This window comes from Bacillus rossius, chromosome 5, assembly GCF_032445375.1.
Source record: "Bacillus rossius redtenbacheri isolate Brsri chromosome 5, Brsri_v3, whole genome shotgun sequence".
Classification (NCBI taxonomy): domain Eukaryota; kingdom Metazoa; phylum Arthropoda; class Insecta; order Phasmatodea; family Bacillidae; genus Bacillus; species Bacillus rossius.
This window is the reverse complement of record NC_086333.1, coordinates 34,626,447-34,644,130: the sequence shown is the minus strand read 5'-3', so window position 1 is coordinate 34,644,130 and position 17,684 is coordinate 34,626,447. Positions and strand designations below refer to the sequence as shown.

Genomic DNA, 17,684 nt, shown 5'->3' with positions numbered 1-17,684 from the left:
GTGATTAGGTTGAAGATTTGGTTTGACCTTATTACATTTTAACGCAGTTAATTGTGTGTACGTGTGTGTGGTGATTTATAAGTAATCATGTCAATGAAAAGTAGTTTTGTCTGGGAATATTTCACCATTTATAGTGATCCGTCAAAAGCAACGTGTAATCAGAGGTACTTGAAAGGCTCTAATCGGCTCAGAAGATCGGCCCAGTTCTAATTAGGACACTGCGTTTCAGAAACTCCCATTAATATTTTATGTTAAATAAACATATTTATGTTAAAACGTTTTTATTTTCAAATTATAAGTAGGCTAAATATGCACACTAATTCCAGATCCTTTATTTGTAATCTTATTCCAATACATTTGTCATTATGTCAAATACAAGTTAAACTCTCAATTTTGTCATCAAATATTTATTTACAACTCATTCAGTGAATTTTACTTATTATGAATATTATACATATTTAGAATTATTTACTTGTTATGAATAAAAGTTGGCCAACTGAATGATCTTTCAAATCATAAGTACCCACTGTAACATCTGCTTTGCAAATGTTAGAAAAAAACATTATTTCTTCTTAACATAGTCAAACAACTCTGTTCTCCCCATCTGGACTGATGTTATAGAAAATGTTCGTAGTTTACGTTGAAAAGCAATTGTCTGGTGTAAATTTTCCTCCGGAGTTTTTCGGACCTGGTCACAGTTTTTTTTTTAAAAACTAATTTCTTACTGCTTACAAAACATTTTAAATGAGGTAATCTGAAATTTTCACACCTTCTGCTTGTAGACATTGCGCTTGTTCCAGGCGAAGGTGTGCGTGAGGAGGGGGTCAGCCTCGTAGGTGCGTGCGTGCACGGAGCCCTCTATCTCGACACGGACGTGCACGTGCGTGAGCGTGGAGGGCACGGCGGCGGGCGTCAGCCGCATCAGCACGGTCGACAGGTAGCCGGGCGCCTGGCTGCTCTGGTACATGAGGTGCAGCGACGAGCCGGGGATCTGTATGCTCTCCTGCAGTATCTGTCGACCCACAGCCATGCCGTCGGACACTCCAACACCGCCCGCTCACTTGTGGGGAATGGACCGTACAGCACCGGCCTGGAGTGATCACCAGGATACCACGGAAAAACCGAAACCTACATGTCCGAACCCGGGTTTGAAGCCGGGTTTTCTGGGACGCAAGTTCAGAGTCTCACCGCTGCATCACCCTCCTTCTGTACCTCAAGACGATACTGCAGGCAGCACGGCAAGCAGCGGTCAGATCACTCACTTTCCACAGATTCTCGGTGGGGTCCGACTCAGATTATTCGTAAGTGACATTACAGTGGGCCAGTGGGTTTTCTCGAGGAACTCCCAATCCCGCCAACCATCATTCCACCTGTGCTCCATCCTGATTTATCACTCATCCATCATTTCTAATGTACTTGACTTCAAAGAGAATTTCAGCTCATTAAATTAATTCATTAGTTTCATTAATTTCATTCAGCTAATTCAAATACGTAGTATTTAAATTTGAAACTGAATCAGCACCATAAAAAATTCAAACCCAGGCAAACATTAAAATATTTTTTCCGACTGCTAATAAAGTTATATCGGTTTAGTAGTGTAAATAACATAGTTTCTTGTTTTGATATATAAAATGTGATATTTTACACAGTTTGAGAAATTTTATATATTAAAAAATATGCATAACAATACTACAGACATACATATATACGAAATTCACAAAAATATAAATTAAAACAATGAAAACTAAAAAAAAATTTTACAACAAAATTGGGTTAAAATAAAATACAAAACAAAAAATCTTGGTTGTAATAATTAGTATATTGCCTAGGCCCAATTTGAAATAGTATACTGAAAGTAAGAAGTTGAGTGAGAACTATGCTAGCTTACCTGTGTCTCAGCAAAAACCAGGCTTTTCCCAGGAATGCCACCCACTTTCTCTGGCATCCAAGTGGACATGATGACTGGTCGGAGATACTCATGGTCATGGTCGAAACAGGGACTTTGCTTGTCTCCGCTGAAGAATGGTATCGAGCTGCCAGGAATATCTACGCACAAATGAGACAAATTTTAGCAGTGGTGGCTCCAGTGGGCAGTCCCAGGCCTACCCAACATTTTCAAAATTGAAAATTGGAAATAAGATAAAAATACACTATTCATATTAAACGCTCAGTTTATTTCAGAAACTATAAGAAAAGTAAATCTTATTATCAGTACAAACTGTAATCGTCTGCCCTTCTGAGAAGGGTAGTTGGCAACAAAATTAAACTATACATTCGCCTGCAGCTCTGTTACATTTTAACTTTACCGTACGAGTTGTATTGTAATATTCACCTTATATTACCACAAGTTTAATCCAAACAATTAATTTTGTGACTTTCAGAGGTATTTAAGTGTATTTTGTTAACATACAATTATACATTTATATATTTATAATAATTCTTATGATTAATATATTATACATATTGGACTTCTGAAAGAAAGAAATTACCCTCAGAAAGTCACAAAACTTACCATTTTGAATCTGAATTCTAAAAATTTCCCGGACCACCCTCAGATATGGGGGCCAGACTGGACTCCCTGCGGTACAGTCCGGGCTTACTCAAAAATAAATCCTGGAGCCGCCCCTGAGTTTTAGTATTCTAAGTTTGAGTAGCTAGTACATTCCCAGGTATAGCAAGACAAAATGTTTCCATAAAGTATTCTAGATTAAAAAATTTGAAATGAGTACACAAGTTACATTAAACTGCATTTATTTTGTTACATTTTATATTGAATTCAATCACATTAACACTATGTCACTGTACTGTATCATTTAGCCTTTTGAAGATATCCATATTCATTTGTGAATTGGAGGATCCCGGAATTATGGAAAATTTTTTGGGTGGTTATGGTTTTTTCTTGTCAGGTGAGAAAAAAATTTCCAGAAATGTTCAAGATCTTTGGGGTTATTTATGTGGGGGAAGGGGATTCATTTTCCGCTACATCCAGCTAAGTAAATTTAAAGAAAATAATACAGAAAAAGCTTGATTTAAAATAGTTGTTCAGAGACATAATTACTACCAATGTTTTTGGCTGACCACATTAGATTAAAACTGTCAGCTTACTGATAAGGATAAATACAAGTCAGTTAAAACAGCCCACAACACTGTTAAGAAAGATGAAAGTTTAAGGACTTTGAAATGCAATTTGTGAAATAAATAGTTTTAACATAACATTTAGTATCATCACTTAAGTTAGTATATTTAGGTTTTTCTTGTTACATTTATTTAGCAGCTACCACCCAGTAATTAGCTAGTTTTGTTGAAAACAAGCTTGAAGAGAAATAAATTTGTAAATATCTGATGGGAAACATTCGGCCTGAACATAAAACAGCACTCGGCAACCTGCCACATCAAAAAGTAAATAAGGTATTAGTTAGCGATGGGCAGTTAAACATCAACCTGGTAAATTTTACCAGTTATGTCAAAGCAGCAGTAAGTGGATAAGGGCGGTGTTCCTAAATGGTCGGGTGAGGTAACAAATAAACAGTGCCACACAACTGTAAACTAACTCACGGGCTATTGTCCAAAACATGTCCAAAACCGCATCCCAGTAAGGAATCAGATTGGCAGCCGATTTAATAAACAGTGCCCTGCGTGAAGCTAGAAACATTTGCACATCGCGGAATGTGCAAGCTACTTGCCATGTTTTTACACATTTGTTTACATTTACTTGAAAATAATGGAGTTAACAAAAATTAGTATGTTTGGTTTACACCTGATGAATCGTCTTTTTTAATTCTTATTAACATTTGGTAACACAATTATTGTAACTGAAAAATATTAATACATATATAGAAAAATATAGAGAATAAAAAATTGTTATTTATGTACACACAAACATACAATCACTTCTATGTGTTTATATATTTTATTTCTATATTAAATAAAAACTAACTAATGAAATAAAATACCAATGAATCAAGCTTTGTATTAGAAGTAATATATAACTATTACTCAAAGAAATATTTAATATATTTTACATAAATTTTAATGATCATAATGCAATAATGCATTTTATAAAAAAATGTTTTAAAAATATTTTCTTCTGTTGAGTTTTGGACCTCTTACTATCCATACTCTTGATCCACTCTGCTACGGGACATGACAGATAAGGTGAAGAAACTATGGGTATTCAAGGCTTTTATTCTGTTTTCCTCAATTATCTTTAAAGTTGTGACTATTTCTTGTTACGACCATTAAAGTGTACAAAATATATTCCAGAATAGTTACGCTATCATAAGGTTTCATTTGGCAAACCAATACGCTTTGTATGTCTCCTGATATTCATGAAAGTTAATGGCACTAGATGCGGGTCTGAAATTTGGATGAAATAACAGAAAAAGTGAGCTCTGTGTATTCACAGAAGATTGGGCAACAGATAGGTCATGGATAGTAGGACACCCAAATCTGTTTCCTAAAAATAAAGGTCTGGCTATGTCCTATCAATGTGTTTGAGAACAATTTAGTGTACATGGAATACAGTTAGAGAACAGATGAAGGTAGCATATTCAACACTTAAACCCTTATTTTCGTATCTTTGAATACCGGCCTACACATCAAAATCACCAGTTGTTCAAAATAGCACAGTGACACAGTATATGTTGTTTCCTACATAACTGCTCTCTATTTTGTGAAATAGAAAGTTTTACATACCGTACTCTCATTTCACAAAGACATAAAATTAAGCCTGCAGTGCACAAAGCTGTTATCTAACATCAGCAACGTGTTTCATGTATTAATAGAATGAATGGTAATTTTTCACTTCTCAATTTAGCAAGTGAAGTTGTGTATAAAGGTCTGTCAAACACATGTGAAGTATGAAGTTATATTATATTAATAAACAATGTGGTAGACAAGATGTTTTTGAATTTTTATGTAGATAGATACAATACATTAAACTGTTAAACCAGTATTATTTTTTTACCTTCCTGAATGAGTGGTAATACTAATATTAATGTGCTGCTTAACAGTACTTATTAGCCATTTATTAATTAATAATGTTTTAAGTAAAATATTTTTAAAAGACAAATTAACACGTAAGTAATGTTTTATGAAAGTCATTATAATTGTAGCTCTTTTAAATAATTTGAAAATTAGTATCGTTTTTACATTTCCTCTAATAAAAATTAGGCAATTAACTAAAACATCATGTAAAAGTACCTATATGTAATTTAGCCTTATAATGTCTTACATTCAGTTTGTTAGCTAAAAACTTATTTACGGTACTGTCCAGAACGATTAATAAAAAAATAATGTAGGTATTGACATCGTCCGGGCCTGCGGCCCCTTTTAAGTCCGATATGCCACCGCCCAAACACCATCCACCCTCCATTCAAACCTCCCGCCTACCCGTGCGTACGTGTGCATGCGTGTGTGTTTGCCCGGCAAGAGAGCGCTGTCGACCCCAAAAAATATAAGTATATATAATTGTGTTGTTTGTTTTTATATTCCCTAAGTGCAACGTGACGGCAAATCGGCCGGGAGGGTTTTATGTACTTTTATTTTTTAACTAATGTGTTAAAATATCATAGCGTTTCCGGATATTCCCGAGGAAACCCGAAGCCAGACAATAATTAAATTTAAATCTAAATAATTATAATTTGTACAACCTTTTCTCTTTATTCATAAATTGACACATAATTTTTAATGCATTCTTGTCATGTTAATTTAGTTTCCCATGGCACGAATTCGCAAATATCTTTTAACGGCAATTGTTTCGGCGGGAGGACGCCATGTTAGTCGAGCGAGCCATGATCTCAGCCCAGTCTTCCGCCATCAACGACCGAGAGCAGACGCTTCAGCACTCCGGGGACCTCACCGCTTGTTTTCTCTGCCAAGTAATTCTGTTAACTTTAATTTCGTCTCAACCGCTTTCTTTTAGTCCTCGGAGCTACTCTCGGTCGGGGGACTGTTTCATTAATTAGTTTACGACCAGTCTCGGTCTTTTTCCTCGTACTACGTAATTTAATATGTGAATACGTGTTGGCTCATTACCCCTAAACCGATTCGTGCCGCGGGCGTTTTGTACAGTTTCAACCGTGTACGTGTGTAAGCGGAATTAGCGGAATAAATCAGGTGTGCACATTTAACGTACTATTCTTTTATTTTCTATCTGTGTGACCACGTGGGGTGTGACGGCGTGTGGGACGCCTGAGAGCCCACTGCGTAGGTAGAAGCGTGCCCGACGCTGAGAGCGGGCAGGAATTAGTGCTAGATGTTTTCAAGGGGGGATATCACGTCTCACATGGGCGACGTCACGCCCTGAGTTAGGAGTCTCACCGGGTCCACGTGCCGTACCACGTGGTGGCGCCCACTAACAATCCACCTTAAAGCCGACCGATCGACCTGCCCCGCGACAGTATGTAAAATATGTATATTTCACAGATATGGAATAGTGGGATTATCTATTACAAGTTTTAAATTCTATTTCATTCTTTGGTACATCCATAGATACAGAGGACACTCAATGCTACTGAAACTTTACCTTTTTTTTCCATTATAGTGTCTATTTAAAATAACAAACTTGAAAGCAGTTTTGTCATGCTTTTCAAATATGATTAACACTGTATATCGATACAATGTGTTTATCATAGTTGAATGTTGTAGATGCATGCAGGGATTTCCCTGCAGGTGGTGCCTTTCCACTGGTAGTGTCTGCCCGCTTGCAGTGCCTGCTTTGTCATTCGTATAGCTTTTTGTAATGTTCTGTGGTTTGTTGACTGTTACATGTCATGTCGGCATCAAAAGTTTCTCAACGGTTGGTGTCCATGTCACAAATTTATAAATAAATAAATTTAAAATAAAAAAATCTGATAAGTTTCAAATAAATACTATATCTAAATGTAGTTTTGCAAAAAAATAGTTAATAAGTTAAAATAAGTATAAAATCTTTATGAGAAAAAAATATGATTTTCATTAGCTTGTGGAGTAAGTTATCATTTTTTTGTATTTGGTACATTTTATTTGGCTAATATAAAGATGGAAGATTGCAGAAAATATCAATGTTGTGTTGTGTTCTGTACAGTATATATATGAAATTCATGCATATTTTACTTTCAATTAGATACTTTGTAGCAAGCATACTGGTCACCATGACCAGTTGTCTTCTTCACATTGCCAAGATTCAGCATGTGCACGACATTATAATATATATATATATATAATCATAAAGTAGGTAATAAAAACTTGATACTTTAATAAACATTAAAATAAGTAAAATACTTAATGGTAAAAATTGTAGCAACCCAAGTTACTAACTTTACCCACTTTCAAAATACGTTTATTAATTTTTATTATATATATAATCAGAAATGATAAATGGTTAGGTTTTCTGGTATGAAGGTATGATGTATATAACAGCCATTTATTCTCTTGCAACATGTTTTTTTTACCATAGTTTACATTTATTTAATGCTTTTTAATAATTCTAATGATTTGTTTACTTCATTGTGAAAAAGTCACCTTAAGTTATTTTTACCTATTTTTGCTTACTTATTTGTTTTTATGTGCTTTCATGTTTTTCTTTTGTTTTTTGCTATGATTATTTTTTTTAAGGCAGGCTGAAGCAATAGTATTACCATTTGCGTAAGTATTAGAGAGACAGTGTATTTTATGTGTGGGAAAATAGATCACGTGATGTGTCTTGTGCATGAGGTCGGAAATGGTCCGTTTTCACGACCAGAAAGTGTTTTGACATTGGTCGAAAGAGTAAACTGCTCTGTGATTGGTTGTTGATGGCGTCATGATTCCAGCTCCTTTCAACTGGCAAGAAGCTGGAATTGTAGGTCGCCATGTGTGTCGGTGTGTTGAGTAGCAGCTTGCAAAATTAACATACAGTAAAACCTTTTTGTTGCGACCCCATTTATTGCGACCACCTCTCTATTACAACCCGATTTCGAGGAACCGTGAAAACATTGCCGAAAATCCGAAGAAAATAAGTTTCTTGTGGTGAGTAGCGTGTTACTGCGTTTCTCTTGCCCAGTGCTGTACTGCAGTAGGCAGCGCATATCTAAAAATAGATACCACTTCCTGTCGACCGCTGTCAGCGCTTGACAACCCCCATTCCACGAATCACGTTATCTGCTTCATTTTAACGAGAGTAAAAATATATTAAAACTGTCAGCAAATTGATAAAAGCTTTATGTGTCCGCAAAACAGGGCACAACACTGGCCCGCCAGTTGTTTTCATTCCAAACGTGGCTAAAGAATTTGCATGGATCAGGCTGAAAACATCCGGCAATACGTGTAGGTTATAAGGAATCTTGTTATGAATTGAGACGTTATGTTTTTCGAGTAGATATACACAGCGACCGACTGGATGCACGCCCGCCTCGACTTGTTTTAACTGCCGCAGCGATGTTTATTTTGACAGCTCAAGCAATTATCTTTTCCCGTGGGTTGACAGAAAAAGGTCGCTTCACCCAGCATAAAAAAAAAAAGGCTACGCCACTTATTCCCCACGCAGGAAACACACTGGTTGCCGTCTGTCTCCCCGCATATATCTTTCTTCTAACATTCCACGTCTCGCCTCTCACGCGAGCAATAACGAAGTGACCACGCATTGGGCCGTAAATGCTTTGTTTGGTGATAGCAGCTTGATTTTATTCGGTATATTCCTTTTCATAGGACCCTTGCTATTAAAATACATTTATATTTAAGTTTGAAAGCTTGTAAATTCCTTGCCAGAGATGATTGATTCGTAAAATCACTGCTTCGTTAAATCCGGGGTTCTTGACATCGGGGTTTTAGTGTATTTAACTACGGCAAGTAGAAAACGTACATGTAAACTAACCAGTAAAAATAAACTGTCTTTTGACATTTTTTCTTTAGAGGTGGCCTGTAGGGCGAGGGACTTGTCATGAAGGTTGAAGTGGGTTTAAAACAAAGCCTTCTAGCATTGTGAGTGACAGCATCCTGCCATTGTACGGCTGGTTTCTTAGCGAGTAGCGGTTTGGGAAGGGGAAGGGGGTTTTGAAATCAACTGAAAATTTCGGAAAACATCTATTACGACCTCCCCTCTATTACGACCCTATTCCTGGGAACCGTGAGGGGTCGTTTCAGAGAGGTTTGACTGTAATAACGTAGGGAAGAGAAAAATTTCTTGTCTGTGGTCCAGGCCCGGATGTTTAACAATTTTTCGGGCATGGTTTTCAATTAGAATTTGACAACCACAGTCGGCAGCATAGGCCCAGTTGGAGCAGTTTTTAGCAAATTGGTGACCACGCCAAGCGGACAGTGGTCTTTCAGCCATGTATGTCGCAAGTAACTGCGGGATTTATTTAAACCTGTAAGTAAATGTCGTGCCCAAGTGAAGAACCAATTTGTTTTGAGAAGTGGTTCAGCGAGTTTTTGTTTTATTTATGTAAAGGTACTGCACAAAAATGGTGGCAATGATCAGTGTTTGATAAAGGAAAAAATAAATCTACTAACTATATTTGTGAATTATTTTATTTATGCAAAATCATTTTCAAAGTAAACAAATACAACCTCAAAAAAGTAACATTCTATGGAATTTTAATGACTCTTGACAGCCATAAAAATTCTTTAAGTGTATTTGTATACCCTGTTTTATCGCATAATCGTCGCACCCATATTTTAGGGTGTCAAAATTTGGATAAAAAAAACTCTGGCGTAAACGTCACATTATGTTTTTGATCCTGCTAATAGATTCCGAGCGCTTTGTGTAGGTATCTTTTCCGTATAAAACAATGTATTTTAAAGTAGAAATCTAACATTTATTCGGACATTACCACTTATTTATTTAATAAACGGACATACGAAGTTGTCTGACATATAAATTTTCTTTTAAAGACGTTTTTAAATGTTATAACCTTTATCTGTTTGTCTGCGTCGCCGTGGTGTACCACTTATAAAAATGTAGCCAGCGCTAGTTGGCATCATTCATGTTTGGTTTTGTTGCTTCCTGTATAGAGCGCGCACATGTAGTCGAATATCAATATCTCTCCGATTCATGCAACGCGCTCTCTCTCTCAAGTGCCAAGTTAACTAAATTTGATAGCCCGCACTCTTTCATGGTAAGTGTCTACTACGACGATAGTTACGCGTTAGTTCACGTCACATATTCAAGTGGCTTGTGTTCGGGTCACAGATTTTGTTTTTCTATTTAAAGTTGAAGAAAGGTTTTTGTTGCATGAATTATTAAAATAAATTGTTTGGTGTGCTCTTGTATACTCCACCTTTTTTGAATAAACGTACTTTCCATGAACGGGTTTTGTTTTTATGAATAACTTTACCTAACAAAAATTTTTTTTTTCGCATAATCGTCGCACCTCTACATTTCAAACTTGATTTTAGTATAAAATGTGCGACGATTATATGAGAAAACATGGTATGTGAAATCTAGACCAATTGTGAGCTAGCAGGAGGTCTGGGTGTTACAAAATATATGTAACATAAAATGGCTTGTAAACTTTTCTTTTATCTTACAAGGTTCAATTTAGTGTATGGCAACTGGAAAACTGGCTCTCAGCCAGCGACGCTTCGACTGAGAGAATAAGGTGAAGTGCTTTCTAATATTCAATTTGACTTCACCAGGAATTCTGCTATTCATTTTATTCGCAGCTTTGGTTGTGATGCAAAGCTTCATGTCTGATGTGAAGCTTCGCATTTCCTGCAAAACTTCATAACATAGAAGCCTAAGATTTGCTCATGGAAATATTACTTTTTTTTTGTAACGTATCTGTTTTGCTTGAATGAAGTTGGTTACTTAAAAATTTCAAAGAAGCCAGCTGCTCTGTTTGCTTTTTTAAATGCTAATTATTAATAATGCATGGTTATTTCATAATTTTATTGAATTATGTTTTAAATACTGCCAAATTTGTTAATCACTTAATCAGTTCAAAAATTATAAATGTTTAATGATTATATTTTTACCTCAAGCCTGTATTTTATAAAATAAGTGTTATACAGCTTCACCAAGAAAAATACTTGCAATTCGATTCGACTTCGCAAATATTTAAAACATTCAATTTGATATTTGCTTTTCTTAAAAAACTGGTATTTGCACAAGCCTACTCACTGTGCCCTATAGAGGATAATCCCTTGTACCACACCGTGATGGTTTTTTAATGTTTTTATGGTAGATAATTTACAGTGACCCCCTGACTTCAAGCCCTCCCCTACCCTTCGCTAGCATAGTAACTTATGTTTATCTGACAGCTCTGGCAATTGTCTGCTGAGATGAACTAAAAAGGTTCGCTTCATGGCGCTAGCAAACTTTCGCTCTTATTACCCAAGCACACAAACACTAGACAGATAGAGAAAGAAGCATGCTAAGCTTCTCTTATATTCCTACACTTCAGTTAAAATAAACAAAACATAAATTTTCTACAAAATATTGGTCATCTTAAAAAGGATTTATTTTCTCAGAATGAAAGAAATAATTAAAAGATAAAAGCTTCTCAGCGTAAATTCTTTTTCAACCCATCATCCAAATGATTTATGTCTCTGAAAAATAAAAACACAAGGAAAATAATTGTGGCCAACTGCTTATCGTTATATCTGTTGCTTGCTTTACATAATCTAGTTTGTACCTGCCTCTAAATTTGAAGTTAAAATTATTATTAGAAATGTGAATCCAAGTAATGGCCAATGTAGGTAAACTTAATAATTCGGCCTGACAAGAAAGGGCAATGTTCACAAGAATATGTGTAGTTATTTAGTAGAGCTGTGCCGATACGAATCGGCAGGAGTGGATTTTGCAAATATTTGGTTGAATCAGCATTTCTGCAGATTCACGATACGCTTGTTTATTTTTCAGCCGAATTTGAAAAATGAAAGTGTCTGTCCTAACCTAAAAATCCACCAGTACCCTTTTCACTTTTCATACTACTTCATACTTTGAACATCATTTCTTAGTTACATTTGCCAGCCGTACATATCAAACTTAAACATCCTATGTTTTAATAACATTCTTGATTCTAATACATCGTAAATAAATATATCACCAGCACGATAAAGTTAGATAAGAACAAAAACTTGCTTTAATTAGAGCATGGCTACCAATACAAACAATAGAAAATACCAACTGCTTGAACTGCAACGAAAAGTTCGTAATATCGTACGGAGACATTTTTTAATTAACTTGCGTACAGTTTTTAAAAATGAATAAAAAATAATAACCAAATAATATAGGACTTCACATAACGTAAATTACTTTAACTGTTTCCCATGCAAAGCGACCAAATGAAATGCATTTCAGCATAAATGTTTTGTACCGTAAATTTTTGCCGCCACACGCGTCACGATGGTATTGGAATTTCTGCTCTTGAATTGTAAACATGTACAAAGTCTCGCCATTTTTCTAATTTTAAATTAATTTTTTTATACTTCACGTTTTGTGAATCAATATATTGCATAGTTACCTATTATTAAATAATATTATTTTATATAATTACATTTTAAATAATTAAATTTTCTAGCCTCCATTAGTGAGTTTATGTTTCAATAAGCCACTAACAGGTCGTCAACAAACAAATGAAAACAAGCTAAAAATACTATTTAAAAAGAGGTTATTTTCCGTTCATACAGTGGCGTAGCCAGGATTTGTGTATGGGGGGTGTTAAGAAGCATGCCCCCCCCCTCCTCCGTATTAAAGCGGGGGGTCCGGGGGTCCTCCCCCGGAAAAATTTGGATTTTAAGGTGTAAAATAGTGCTATTTTAGCAGTTTTCGGTACAAAATTTAAATATTGTAATGGTAAATATTTTATTAATTTTAAAATGAAATTTGTTTGAGTGATGAATAAGAAATTAATTAAATATTTGGTGCTAAGGGGGGGGGGGGGGTTTGAACCCCTAAAACCCCCCCCTGGCTTCGCCCCTGCATTCATAAACTAAAATACCTGTGCATTTGCATTACATACTTTCCTTAGAATAAGTTATTTTGGGTAATTGAGTAAATTTATAAAAATATTTTAAACAAAATATGTTTTCTCCTTTATCAGTTCGGAATCGGTGAATTGGCAACAGTTGTATCGGCACATCAGCATATCAGCATATCGGCAAAATTTTGTGAATTGGTACAGCTCTATTATTTAGTAAAAATATGAATAATATTTTCACAGGCAGATGTGTTACTGTTAAATTACATTAAAGTACAATATTTTCAAAAAGTAAATATTAATAACTGTCAAAAAAAGCTATCAAACTGGGCCACTGCACAATGCCTAGCCTAATGACTTATATAAACCACTTAATATGTACTCTTATTTTAATGATACCAAGAAAACAAAAATATTATTTGACTATGAAACAAATATGGTTGTTACAAATTAAATGATATCCAAGTAGTGTAAATTCAAAAAACAATTAAAAACGATTTGACAACTTGTTTAAATTGTTTATATCACATAGATGACAAGAGAGAGTTTCTACAAATTACTTTCTACCAAATAAATGCATGTTCCTAGAATAACTTAATGCTGAAAGTTGAGGCGTATTAGAGATTTTTCCACTTTTACTCTTCCTGCATGCATTGTTAAGAGATCATGTACATGTTAAAATACAAATTTACATTACATTATAATAAAATGTGTCATTAGCTTGTCTGAAAAATAAAAAAAAAATTAAAAATCCAGAAAAATATCTAAAAAAAAAATTTTTATTATTTTTTTTTTTTACATTAGCATTACAACTATGCTCTCTATTATCCGGCTGTAATTAATAACTGTGAAAAATAATCCTGAAAAAGCCTGATAATTTTCTTAACTAAGTACGTAAACACTTTTTTTTATCTTTACTTTTTACAATATTAGGAATTTAAAAAAAGAATGTAATCGCAACTGCTGCCATACTTGTGGCCTGCAAGTTATTTTTTTGTAACAGTAAATTTATTAACATTTATTTAAACTACTTAGTTAATACAAAAACACAGTATGACTACAATGAAAATACAAAGTACTCTAAATTCACTTTGCAAAGGCCTAAAGTGTGTAGTAAGCTTTTTCACTACTTTGGTTACAACAGGCTGGAGCATTTAGTTTCCCTTTTCTTACTATCGGTAAGTACCTAAGGAAATAGTCATGACTTTTGTGTTTAGATTTCATTGAATTTCCACAATATTTTATATATTTACTAATTTAATTATTTCTTTATTTATCTGACTTGTGCCTAACTATAGCTATGGCTGCATTTTATGTAGTACCTATGTTTACCGTGTTTTCTCGCATAATTGTCGCACATTTTTTTTCTAAAATCAAGTTTGAAAAGTAGGGGTGCAACGATTATGCAGAAAAAAAAATTTTGTTAGGTAAAGTTCTTCATAAAAACAAAACCCGTTCATGGAAAGTACGTATATTTAAAAAAAAGGTGGAGTATACAAGAGAGTGCCAAACAATTTATATTAATAATTCATTAAACAAAAACCTTTCTTCAAATTTTAAATAGAAAAACCAAACTGTAACGCGAACGCAAGCCACTTGAATCTGCGACGTGAACTAACGCGTAACTATTGCCGTAGTACACATTTACTACAAAAGAATGTGGGCCATCAAATGTAGTTAACTCAGCACTTGACAGAGAGCGCGTGCTGCATGCAATCAGCGAGATATCGATATTCGACTACGTGCACACGCTCTATACAGGAAGCAACATAACCAAACACGAATGATGCCAACTAGCGCTGGCTACATGTTCATAAGTGATACACTGCGGCGACGTAGACGATCAGATGAAGATAATAACGTTTAAAAACATCTTTAAAAGAAAATTTTCACGTCAGACAACTTCGTATTTCCGTTAAGTAAATAAGTAAGTGGTAATTTCCGAATAAATATTAGATTTCTACTTTAAAATACATCGTTTTATATGGAAAAGATACCTATTCAAAGCGCTCGGCATCTAATAGCGGGACCAAAAACATCATTCAACGTTTAAGTGAGAAGTATGTTTATCCCAAGGTTGACGGCCAAAAATATAGGTGCGACGATTATGCGAGTGCGACAATTATGCAATAAAAGAGGGTACTCTCTTAACACTCTCAAATACATTCTTATTTACCCTCACTCTTTAATGCAAATTTCTTTCACACACATACTCAAACTCACTTTCTCATCCCGTTTAAAACTGTGTCTCACATTCACACTTGTAAAATATTTTACACTCACTCTTTTTTTAAAATCTCTCTCCCACACTCAGTCTCACTAACACATTCATTCTCACACACACAGGTGCTCTCTCTCTCTCCTTACTCATCGTAATGCCCGACGGAGAGTCGACGTGTTCCTGGAAGGAGTCTGACTCGTCCTTCATCTGCATGACGACGGGAGCGAGCACCACTATCTGGTTCCACGGGACGAACACGGTGATGGTCGCCTGTTTGAAGGGACTGCGCTGGAACTGCAGGGTCACCGCTCCGCCTCCGTTCACCAGCATGTCGAACCTTGCAAACACACAGCGGGCTCAGGGCGACGCTCCTTCGCCGTCACTCTGCCCGGTATCACTGCTCGCGCCAACTGCTGCTAGTGTCCGAGTGCCTTTAGGCTTGAGATGCAAAACAAAGGACAATGGAGAGCAGTTTAAACCCTTAGGAGCATTTATGTGATTATTCATTTAATGTGTGTGTATGTTTTGTGTAATTTGGACTACTTATGAAACATCTAAATTATTCATTATTTGTACATAATGTAACTGTCACAAAATAGTTCACCAAGAAAATCGGAATTCGTAAAATATTATTCTAATGTATCCTAACAATGTTATGCAGTTTAAATCGGCCTTAGTACAATAATATGTGTTTTATTTACCAAATATCTTTTTTATAAAATAGGAATCAAAGAAAAATGTTGTTTTGTGTACAGGAAGTATGTAATACACCTGAACAATGTTTTTCACCTAGCTTATATGTTTTTCATTATTAATTACCATGTTTGCATAGAACAGGTAGTACAGGCAGAATATGTAATTCTGAACATCAGTTTGTAAAGTACATAAGGGTTTAAAATCCAAATTATAAACTTTAAATAGCCACATTAAAAAACAAAAAAAATAATCATTACAAATGTTATACTTTGTTTCTGGTATGACGAAAGGAATATTACTCAAAATATTTGGGTAGCGAAAGATTATAATGGAACTTTATTTTAACTTATTTCCTTATGAAACATTAAAAATTTCAATTTTATTGTTTATATTTTTATGACTGTTATACACATATCACCAGAATCGTGCATAAATATAAAAGGTTAGTCAAACTGTGCAATTTATGACATAGTCATAAGTTTTGAACTAAAATGATTTTATCCTTTAATTTACAATATACTTGTAAAACACCCACATTCAAAGGTGACAGTTTTACATATTTGGACTATTCAAAATAAAAAGCCTAAACTAAGGTATGAGTATAGAATTTACATTTTAATACAAAGAATGATGTACAAGATGAATTTAGTTACATTTTGTGTTTTTCCTTGCATTTCAATGTTTTGGGGTTTATTGACTTTTTTCATTTTGGCACACAAAAGACCAAGTTTCACATGTAAAAGATGAGTGGTGACAAAGAGGAGTAAATAATGAAGCTGATGCCTTCAAACACCACCTTCGACAGCAAAATGAAACAATCTTGTGTACTGCGGGCTCTGCTGGTAAAATTTTTGGACGGCTGTCTTTGATGTGGGCCAGCATTACTAATATGAAGCAGCAATTGTTTATACTTTCTCCTCTTGTACAAGAGCTTTCATCCAACCCCTGAATGCAAAGACCTAATTAGGTAAGAACCAGTGACTTGCTGGATGAATCATCTGATTACCTTAAACTATCCATCCAGGTAAATGTTGAATGAGGTGAGCTTACACCATACAAGTAAAATGAGGTGATGCACCATCATGCTGGAAGTGCTTAAGTTGCAGTGTTGCTAATTTTACATCTAATAATGGTGGCAATTCATCCTCTAAAAACTTCACGTAAACATGTCCTGCCAGATGTCATTGAAAAATGGACAACCTGATTAGCTGATCACACACAACCCCACACCACAATTTCCCACTAAAACGGTTTTGAAAATTACTTTCCACACTGGTAAATGGATTGTCTTTGTGACAAAACAGAAGCGTTTAAGTGTGTTTTTAATGCAATCTCTGGTGAAGTGTCCTTTGTTACAGATCAATATATACCAATTTAAGTTTATTCAACCTGTTGTATAATTTCAGTCGTAAAGGGGGATCTCCATCTTGAAGATGCTGGACACAATCACACGATGTAGGTACATGCCTTCATAATGTTCTCCACATTCTTGACTGGGGAACATCAATGTGGCTGTCCATCATGTACTAGCATGAATGTTCTCTTGCTCAACCACATCTTGCTGAAAAACTTGGTCTTAAAATATGCGAGCCCGAAAAGAGTTCTGGTCTCTCGCAAAAGAACAGAACACTGAGTAAATGTTTCACGACTGGAACATGCGTAACTGGGAAAATATAACTGGTATTTCACACACAAGCAGTTCCATTGCAGATGCCATGCACAAACACCATATCTGCATTGTCTCTGTTTGTAAACATTAACGGCCTCCATGAGGAACACGAATCTACTCTTGAGCTGCACATCTACGGATGCTCTGTGGCGACTACCAGCGGTCAATAGTGAGAGCATGGGATCTTCACATTGGTGCGTTATTGCTATGGACAATA

The 17,684-nt window shown here is 35.3% G+C and overlaps 1 protein-coding gene across 1 annotated transcript in view; it reads right to left on the bottom strand.

Annotated features, from left to right (window-relative positions):
* The window catches only part of LOC134531692 (teneurin-a), a 1,284,829-nt gene that overhangs the window by 90,992 nt on the left and 1,176,153 nt on the right, over window positions 1-17,684 (bottom strand). The window contains exons 13-15 of the mRNA XM_063367503.1: window positions 15,249-15,439; window positions 1,889-2,046; window positions 770-1,012 (exon numbers count right to left, since the gene is read on the bottom strand). Coding sequence (XP_063223573.1) covers window positions 770-1,012; window positions 1,889-2,046; window positions 15,249-15,439 — 592 coding nt within the window. The remainder of the gene's footprint in view (window positions 1-769; window positions 1,013-1,888; window positions 2,047-15,248; window positions 15,440-17,684) is intronic.